Here is a 10,078-nt window from a genome sequence, read left to right as displayed (position 1 = left end):
TTACAATTTGTATTGAAATTATATACGAGGCACTTAATGTACTGATTACTTTCTTATCTCCAAATAAAAAGATCTGTACTCCAATAGTTTTCATCTGATTTAAAGTTGAATGTGTTTGGCAAATGGTTTTGCTCACCTACTGTGTGCTTTTGCAGCATGAAGTCCCTTCATAGATGTCACCTCACTGAGTCACCTCCTCAGCCCACCTTACACATAAAAAGTTGGAAAAATACAGGGGCTATAATGGACCCCAGATATGTGATTTTGCTGGGTATGACCCAAGACTTGAACTTTAATCCAATGCTTTTGTGAAAGTGCTATACTTTCACAGGATAGAGGAGCCCTGGATTGGAAGAATTTCATGTAGATCTAATAAAACAATTCCCTTAAAAGTAGCTTCTGTTTTCCTTTGGGCACATTATATAAACCACCAGGAAAAAAGAACTTGTTCCCAACTGGAACAACCAACCTATTTGTTGTGGAAACGAATATTCTAATGTTTTAATACTGTCTGCACTGGCTGGCAATAGGAGGAAATGCACTAGAAATAACACTTTCTTTTTTTGTTGAATATGAAAGTTGCTATGAAAAAAGGAGTTGCCATATTTTTTTGTATACTGCAAGCTGTGTGGTAGAAGGAACCAGCACTTATTTTTGTGTCTGAGTTTTTATTCTTCTCAAGATATAAACAGTGCCATAAAGAAAAGATAGAACATCATTTTTTGAAATATGAAGAACTGGCGTATTAAACGGAATATTCATAGTATGGTTCTGTTATCTTTCTTTTGGTCTGAAATTCAAGATGAATTTGAGAGCTGCATAGGGTAGGGTTAAGCATATGTGATCTGCAGCTGGATTCCAGGTAAAGTTCCAGTTCATGTACGAGCTATGTGACCCAGAGGAAGGATATTTTAGTTTTCATCTTAAATTACATTTATTTATATTTAATGCCTGAGCACTAATTAGCTTAAATATCCTTCACAACATTTAAAATAAAATAGTATCTCTAAGGCAAGCTTCTGCCAAGGTAGAAATTCTGTTTTGTCAATGGCTTAATGTCATCATAGCCAGAGACTGTTTATAGTCAGAGAAAGGTTACTCTAATTTCTTATACACTGGGAGATTTGTGTTTAGTTTAAATGCAGTTACTTCCTGTCATTGAATATATTTGAAAACATGAATTTCAAGTTGCTTTCTCTGTAAACAATAGTGTAGTGGTTGGCACTGACAACAGAATAATTCTAGAAGACCTTTGTATCTCTAGGCCCTTGTCCTTAATAAACATTCTTTGATTTAATAAATCACCATGTGATTTGATTTATTTAGAAATATTTGCATGGCTTATCAAAGAAATGGTCTACTTTTAAAGAGGGCAGAACAATGATTCTGTGTTTTAGGATACATAGATGTATTCTTAGAAAAGAAAATGAGGTAGTTGAAAACTAACTGAGAGTTGGAATAAATCTCTAGTTCTGGCTTTGGAGTTTTACTGATTGAATCTTGTCATTTTAAAACAGTGTGTTATAAATAGAAAAAAATGAAAAAGGGGTTTCCATGTCCTGAGGACAGCACTCATATTCTCATTTAGTGAGATGATTTTAGGTGCAAGGGATTGTTTTCTGCAGCAATGTTTGCATATTTACTAGATATAGAGACACATCTATATAGATTGTATCACGCAGATCCAGTCTCTACTCTCACTTCTGGTAACAGTTCCTGACTTTCTTAGGGGAAAGTTGCTGCCCATCATTGGATTCAGTTTCTGTGGGACTGTCAGTCACCATGAGTAGATGGCAAGGTGGGAGGCAGAGGTGGTGCTCTCTTTCTGAAATTGCAACCAAGCAACATAAAGCTTTGAGTTCATCTGGCCCTGTGGCTGAATCATGCTTCTTGGGACATCTGTCCCTAGGAGGCTGACCCAGCTCGCCCTTCTCAACACCTGCTTCTTCTGCTGATCTTTCCATTCCAGAAGTTCCTCTTATCCTTCCAGTATGCTTTTTATTTATAAATTCCACTTAGCTGGAGTCAGCTTTTGCTGACTATATGTAAATAATTCTGTTTCACCTTGGGTGTCATGGATGTTATTTGCTTTAGAAAAATCAGTGTTTTAAAATAAAACATGAGTGGTTCTGAAGAAAAGACATAAATAAATAATTGTACATGTGATATACAGATATAGCAAAATTTGTGAGTACTATTGGCAAAAGGATAGTAACTGGGACACATCATCACAAAAGCGCCATTACCAGCGAGCTGCCTGGGTACATTTCGTCTTTAAAACTGGAGTATCTTGATAAACCATTAAAAAGAGTATACAGCATTGGGCTGATTCTGTTAATAAAAAAAGTAAGGCTATGGAAAAGATATATGCTCATTAATATATTAATAGTTGTAAAGGTCAAAAGCAAATACATTTTGAAAAAGGAACGGTATTTCTTGCTTTATCATCAGCACTTTTCAACTAAAATCACTTATTGCCTGTGTCAGAGAATCTTTTTTCTTTCTCCAAGAATAATATTTTATTTATTTCTGACATTATTTCCCCCAATTAATAAAATACTGAAAGCATAAGTCTCTAACAATGAAACAAAAAATCAGCAATGCAAATGTGTGTGTGTGTGTGTGTGTGTGTGCACACGCTTGTATGTGTGTGTACCAGAGGTGTGTCTCTGAGAGCAGCTATTTTTTGTTGGGGGTAGTAATGATTTCAAACACAGTATTATAAAATTCCACAGCTTCCTTGATCTAGGGCTCAAAACCAAATCAAAAATTGTGACTCCCTTATTCTACTCTCATCTTGACGTTTTCTCCGCTCTGATTTGAGAAGGAAACATTTAGAGACCGAACACTTCTGTCCACCCACAGCTCCTTTTTTATCTGATGCTTTTTATTTTTATTTCAGAAATAAAATTTTTAACTGTGGGATGAAGGTTGGGCTAAGGAAAGATTTTGACACCTGAAAATGTCTTCAAGTGAAGTGAACGCACTCAGGGAGAGTGATGAGAGACAGCTTGGCTACAATTCCCGAAAATAATCTATTCTAGGGAAAGGAAACTTCAGGTAGAAGAGATTTCACCAGGAAACAACACCAAGCAATTGACTATGTTTCCAATATATGACCTTTATTGAGCAAATACTGTTGTGACATTTAACATCTATCAACATAAGTTTGCAAACTGTGCATGTCAGCGAGGTTCTCCCATGAACGAAAGTCCATTTTAGATGCACCAGTGAGGTAAACATAATTATTCATATATAGCTTTCTTAAGGCTAAGAGAGTTCTGTGTTTCACTTATTATTTTTGGCTCAGTTGGTACTTTGCATAATACATCTCGAGATATCCCCCCCAAGTGCCCCCCTTCCAACAGCTTAGGAAATTGGCAAATTCCCCAGATACATACAATATCATGCATTTGAATCCCCCAAAGACTGAGGAGGAGGCACCCTGAGCTCGCATGCAGTTCCCTCGTATTGCACAAAGTAAAATACAATGTCCAGAGCCCCCATGGGAGAACCCGTTCTGTGTTGAAGCTGTCAATCACATGCATTTTGAAATTGTCATATGGCTTAACCTTTTTGCAATGGATTCCATTCCTAGTCACTCTGAGTGACTTCCTTTACTATAGCGTGTGAAGTGACTTTTTCTACCTTTTTAGTTGACACTAGTTTCTCCTCAAAGGTCTCTTCATGCTCTTCGACCTTTTGAGTGACAGTTACAGATTTAGTGATGTATTTGGTAGCACCATCGCCTCCCTCACTGGTGATCTTTTCTACTGTTTTGGTCACCACCACTTTTTCATTGCTTCGGTCAGCCCCCTTCCTCTCATCTGCCGGGCTCAAGTCTAACCCATTGGTGACCACACCTTTCTCCTCTTCTCTCCCACTGCCAGTTTCCTTAGTTTCCTGCTCCTCCTCCTCTTTTCCTTCTACCTCCCCATTCACAGCTATGTCTTCCTTCCTGGATTCCTTGGCGCCTTGGCCATTCCCTTCCCCCTCACTCCCTCCTTCCTCTTCTGGCTTCTCCTTCTCTTTCTCTTTCTCCTTCCCCTTCTCCTTCTCCTTCTCTTTCTCCTTCTCCTGCTGCTGAGACTTCTCCTCTTCTTTGGCTTCCTTCTCCACGCTCACCTTTACTGGTTTGGTGACCACATCCTCCACAGCTTTCTCCTTCACTGGGGATTCAGCTTTCTTCTTCTCTGGCACCTCTTTTGGCTTCTCCTCTTTCTTCTCCACCTTCTCTTCCTTGGGAGCTTCCTTGGCCACTTCTTTCTTTTCTTCCTCCACTTTCTCTTCTTCCTCTTTCTGCTCACCTTTCACTGCTACAGCTTCTGCTTTTGGCTTCACCTCTTCCACAGGCGACTTTGGTGCAGGGGACTTGGCCTTCTCCGGCTTTGCTACCTTGGCTTCTGCTACCAGCTCCTCCTTGGAAGTCACCTCTTCGCTCTTCTCCTCGACTTTCTTTTCCTCTTTAGTTTCTGCTTCTTCTCCTTCCCCTTCCACCTCTGTTTCTCCTTCCTCTTCCTGCTCACCTTCATCCTTTTCACTCGAGCCTTCCTTCTCAGATCCGCCCTCTTCAGCTTGGTCGGACTTAACACCCTCATCTTCCTCCTCTTCCTCCTCCTTTTCCTCTTCTTCCTCTCCTTTAATTTCAGGCGCAGCAGCTTTCACTGGGGACTTTTTGGCAGCTACCGCTTCTTCTTCAGCCTCTTGCTTCTCTTCCTTTTCTTCTGCCTCCTCTTCCTTCTCTTCTTGTTTTGTGGAAACTGCCAACTCCTCTGCAATGGCTGTCAGGGCATCTTCCATTTCCGACTTCTCATCCTCCACTTTGGTTTCTTCTATGATTTCTTCAACAAACTTGTGTTGCACCTTGAGCTTGGGGGCCTCCACCTTAGTCTTCTGAATCTTACTGGATATGGTGACTGAGGGCTGTCGGTGTGTATAGATTGGCCCAGTGATGCTTCCTGAAAACGTGCTAAACCTGGTTTCTTCACCCTCCAGGAGTTTCCTAGGAGGAAATCAAAGAAGACAAGACAGAATTAAAATCCCATTGAGCCTCTGGGCCTCATCACACTCTGGAAGAATGTAGTAGCTACTTGTGAATAAATAGAATCACCTAAGGAAAAGATTCTACCAAGCCAGTGTAGTGCCTACTGTCATCTCATTGATGTGTTGTCATATTCAGGGACGGAGACAGACTCTCCTTGACTTCTGCAGTAACCACTCCCAGTAGTCAACCAACCACACCCAGCCATGAAGTGTTACTCTGCAGCTGGGATGCATTTGGTGCAGTAGGAATTTGCTGAAAATCTCGCTAGTGGCCAAAACACCTCCAAAGCAAACAAAACAAAACAAAACAGAACAGAAAAACAACCCCCTCAAATTAAAACCAAAAACTCTTCAGGCGTCTTCTTGAGCATTTGGGCTGTCAGGAAATGCAGTATTTCAAAAGCAGATATAACGTTCAGAAAATTTTAACAGAAGTATGAAGTATGCTTTTATAACTTGGGCTGTATCAAGTTATAGGTAGGTGCTGATAATTTATGTGTCATTATAAATTGGTCTGCAATTTCAATCATGAAGTGTCTACTCAATGTGTAGCTTCCCTGAAAAAGGAGAATGCAATGTAGTTTTGTTATGATTAACCATTGGTAGAAGAAACCTGCTTAATTCAGGATTTTGTACTTCGAATTCAGTCACCAGCAAAGTGGCATCAGGAAACGTGGTCAGTTTCTCCATCTTGAAGAGACTGTACCTACGTGTGTCTGTATATTTAGTTGTGTATGTTTCTATGCATAATGTTACTATGGCTGTAGCTGCATAGTAAGTAGCACACATGGCGTATATTTACACATATAATCTACCCTATAGTATAAAATAATACATCTGCATTACCCACATGTGTAAAATACATATGTGTATATTCTAAGCATTTATTCTTTGCCACATGATGGCAATAGTAAGCTGTAGCAGAGAAACAGGGTGTTCTGGTGCTTGTCCTTGACATAATCTTGCTGAAACCAGCAGGGGAAATATTAAAAATTACAACTTCATGTGTGCTTCGAGCGTTCAAAAATATGTTTCACTAAAGTAAAAAGTGAAAGCATGAACTATGACCTCAATCGGTGTCCCCCCACCCCAAGTATCTACAACTTTATTTCAACTCGTATTCGTTCTTTAGAATCTGTTATAAAAGTGATCAAAACACATTCGCAATTCTTGAGAGTATTTTCTTCGTGAGTTTAGGAAAACAGGCGCTGATCTCAGGCCCTCGCAGCCTGCCCACTTTTGCTCAGGGGCCGGGTCACCGCCTGAGCTGCTTCCGCAGTGCGGTGAGCCTTTTGAGCCACGACGCCCTCTGCAGTACCTGTACGCAGCGATCTCGATATCCAGGGCCATCTTGACGTTGAGGAGATCCTGGTACTCTCGCAAATGACGAGCCATCTCCCACTTGGTTCCCCGAAGCTCATTTTCCAACTGCTGGATGGTGTCCTAAGACAGACAGAGAATCTCGGTAGACTCGTCCTCGTAGTAGTAACTTCCTTCGCAAACCCCGCGTTAGTTAACCTCTGACCCGCCCGTCCTTCGCCCCCATCCCGGCGCTGCAAACCTTGCAGACCTCGCTCCTAACCCCCTCTACTTTCCCCTTTAAAGCTAAGGGAATCGCAGACAAAATCAGTAAGTCATTTCTCAGGCACAACACGCACTGAGGCCAGTGGACTAAGAAGGCGTCTCAGAGGGAAAGATGTGCACGGGAAACCCCTCGGCGGGCCAGGTCCTCCCTCTCCCTGGGGCTGACGCCAGGTCCGAGATCCCGTGAGTCCCTGCTGGTAAAGTGGAGGGTGCCTGTGTCGTCTGTACACAAGCTATCCTAAAGTTGTTTGTTTATCAGCTATCCTTCTTTAAGCGCGCAAGGGCAAGAAACTAGAACGACCGAGGAAAAGAAGCGCACTTCTGCAAAAGGTCAGGACTCGTGGGCAGCTGGGGTAGGTGGACCGGGCAAAGGCGGGGAGGAGAAGTGCCGGGAGGACACCTTGCTACCGCTAAGTTGGGTCTGCGCTGCCCGTGCGCCTTGGCGAGCGGCCACCAGGGAGCGCGGCAGAGAGGAAGCTCGGGCGCGCGCAGGAGCGTCGGGGGCGCGCGGCGCTGGCGCTGGCGCAGGCTGGCCGCGCAGCCGCGGTTCCTACCTGGTAGCTGCTGAGGTCGTGGTTGTGGCGCTCCTCGATGTCGCTGAGCTGCCGCTCCAGGGACTCCTTGGTGCCGCGCACCGACTCGAGCTCGATGCTCTTGGACTGCAGCTGGCGCCGGTACTCGGCGATCTCTTCCTTGGCCGAGCGGATGGCCTCCTTGTTCTGCTCGGCCGCCTCGGTGAGCTTGGCGTAGCGGCATTTGAACCACTCTTCGGCCTGGTGCATGTTCTGGTCGGAGTGACACTCGAGCTGCGAGCGGATCTCCTTCAGCGCCGTTGAGATGTCTGTCTTCAGGTAGTCTTTGCGCTCCACCGTGATGTGCGACGCCTGGATCTGGGCCAGCAGGTCCGCCACCTCCTCTTCGTGATTGCTCCTCAGGAAGGCCACCTCATCCTGCAGCGACTGCACCTTCTTGTCCAGCTCCACCTTGACCAGCGACGACTCTTCGATGTCTTTGCGCAGCGCGCGGATGGCCGCCTCGGTGTCGTCGCGCAGCCGGGCCTCCTCCTCGAAGCGCTCCTTGAGCCGGTGGATGTCTTCCTCCAGGTGGTCGGAGTCTAGCTGCACCTGAGCCTTCTCGTGGTTCACCATCTCGAGCGTGGCGCGCAGCTCGCGGATCTCCTGGTCGTACGCGTCTCCCAGCTGGGCGTGCGAGGCCTGCTTCTGCCGCAGCGCCTGGATCTCCGCCTCGATCTCCTTGTTCTGCTGCTCCAGAAAGTGCACTTTCTCGATGTAGCCGGCGAAGCGGTCGTTCAGCCCCTGCAGCTGCTCCTTCTCGTTGGAGCGGGACAGCTTGTAGTCGCCGCCGGAGCCGCCGTTGAGCAGGGACGAGGACTGGCTGAAGTCGAGGCTGCTCTCGGCGGAGCTGAGCATGGCCGAGCTGTAGGTGAGGCGCGGGGCGAGCGCGCTGCGCTTGTAGGAGGAGGACACGGTACTGGGCGAGCCGCGGGACCACGACTGCGAGCGGAAGCCGCTGGACGGGGAGCCGCCGACCCGGCTGAAGCTGGAGCGGGTCTCGGTTATCCGCCGGTAGGCGGACGGGTTGCCCAGCGGGTCCAGCGTGTAGCTCATCTTGGAGGCCTTGGAGTGTGTGGCTGTCACAGCGATCCGCCGGCCTCGCCACAGCCCATTTATAGCCGCGGAGCTGGTCGCGGGCCAGGGCCCCGCCCCGTGGAGGCGGCGGCCGAGGAGGCGGGGACTGCGGGCCCGGCCCGGGCCGGGGAAGGGGGAGGCGGCTCGGCGGTGATTCAGCTCCCACTCCACGTGGGCCGGCGCCGCAGCGCACCCCGCACTTAACCGCCCCGTCCCAGCCCCTCCCCCAGCTTCCCTTTTAGCCCCGGACCCCTCGGCCCCCGCGATTCCCCTCTCCATCTTTCACCTTCAGATGTAGCTTGCGTCCTGGGGGCGAATACCCACCCACTGCCCTCTCTTTGTTAGTCGCTCTCCCTTGCTTTGCGCAGCTCTTTCTCGGGCCCTCGGGTCCCCTTCTTCTTTCAGATCTCCACTTCATAGCCTCACAGCTTTCTCTGCTTTCCCAGTCCCCGTTACTTTCTTGCTTTATCCATCTTTTGTGCGTTCTCACTTCCCCGTCTTTGGGACCCATCTTCTTCCTCCTGCTTCCAGCGCTCTTTAGTTCCACTCACCCCGACCTTCTGCTGAGCCCCTTTCTCCGGTACCTTTGCCTCCCTGTCTTTTCTTTCTCCCCTTCTTCGCGTCCCCTCCCCCACTTCATCTTCCTTTGCCTCTCTTCCCTTCCCCCATCCCTTGTTTTAAAGCAGCCAGAGATGAGCGCAGAGGAGTTGTGTCTTGAAGAAGAAAAGACTTTGAGGAACGCGTCGCCTGAACGCTTCAGGAAGGGGACAAAGAGGACAGGCCGGGGACAGTTACTTATATTAAAAGTGGGATATGGTGCAACATTCTGCTTAACGTTTGGGGGACGTCTGCACTTCCACAGGGGCAGAAGGTAAGGCGCTGGTGCTCGCATGGCGTCGGCAGCACCAAGGACAGCGCCCAGCCCAGCAGGAGGAGACTGCGGTCTGGGTGGGCTTCTTTGCCAGCCGCGCCCGTCAGGTTGGCAGCGGCAGGGGGTTCCCTGCCCCCTCTCTCCCCAAGTAAGGACAGTTAAAGCCTGTTTGTAGTGACTTTTTTGCAGGAACCAAGCTGGAATCCCACGCTAAGACTTCTCTGCAATGCAGAGTTGGCACAATAAGCAGATTGCAGATTTTGAAAAGAGATAAAATTCATCAAAGTCAGTTAACAGAAATATATACTTGAAGCGCAGCTTGAATTTTCCAATATGTGGTCAATGCGAGGAATCAGGATACACAAAACCTGGGATCTGAAGGTCAAATATTCCTTGAAAAGAAAAATTGAAATCTGCGGAGAGGAAATATCCAAGGATATAGTTTATGATAAGTTTGAAAACAAATCACTATTATCTGTTGGGTTAGTACTTTTAATGTGTAAGTGCAATGAATAAAATGACACTTGAATTAATTTTATTTATTAATTTTTTTTTTGGTTTTGGTTTTTCTCCGGTACCAGGAACCGAACCTCACGACCTTGCGCTTGCGAGGCAGGCGCTTTGCCGCTGAGCTAAATCCCCAGCCCCTTGAATTAATTTTAAATTAATTTAAAAGTTGCCAAACAGACTCATCACAACCTTGAATACAGCAAGATATTTTTGTCCCCCTTTCTACATTTTAGTAACTGATTTGAGATACATGTACCTTGTCTTTAAGCATGTTAATTTATAGAAGGACTTTGCACAAACTTCTTGCTGTCTGGTGCATAATTAATTGTAAAATGTCCTTTCATTTTGGATGGTGCTTTGGGGGTAATTCAGGGTTAAAAAGGTTCAGAATACTGCAAGACAAAATGAAGGATTGATGCAG

The 10,078-nt window shown here is 46.3% G+C and overlaps 1 protein-coding gene across 1 annotated transcript; it reads right to left on the bottom strand.

Annotated features, from left to right (window-relative positions):
* Positions 1-3,101: 3,101 nt before the first annotated feature.
* On the bottom strand, positions 3,102-9,616 carry Nefm (neurofilament, medium polypeptide). The gene is made up of 3 exons (XM_005373708.2): positions 7,182-9,616; positions 6,362-6,486; positions 3,102-5,002 (listed from the first exon to the last, which is right to left on the bottom strand). The coding sequence occupies exons 1-3, from the start codon at positions 8,553-8,555 to the stop codon at positions 3,595-3,597; spliced, it is 2,907 nt and encodes a 968-aa protein (XP_005373765.1). The 5' UTR covers positions 8,556-9,616; the 3' UTR covers positions 3,102-3,594.
* Positions 9,617-10,078: the final 462 nt, after the last annotated feature.

The sequence above is a fragment of the Chinchilla lanigera genome, unplaced genomic scaffold, assembly GCF_000276665.1.
Source record: "Chinchilla lanigera isolate Chin_1 unplaced genomic scaffold, ChiLan1.0 scaffold00002, whole genome shotgun sequence".
In the NCBI taxonomy this organism is placed as follows: Eukaryota; Metazoa; Chordata; class Mammalia; order Rodentia; family Chinchillidae; genus Chinchilla; species Chinchilla lanigera.
The sequence above is the reverse complement of the archived record's forward strand: the minus strand, read 5'-3'. Positions and strand labels throughout refer to the sequence as shown.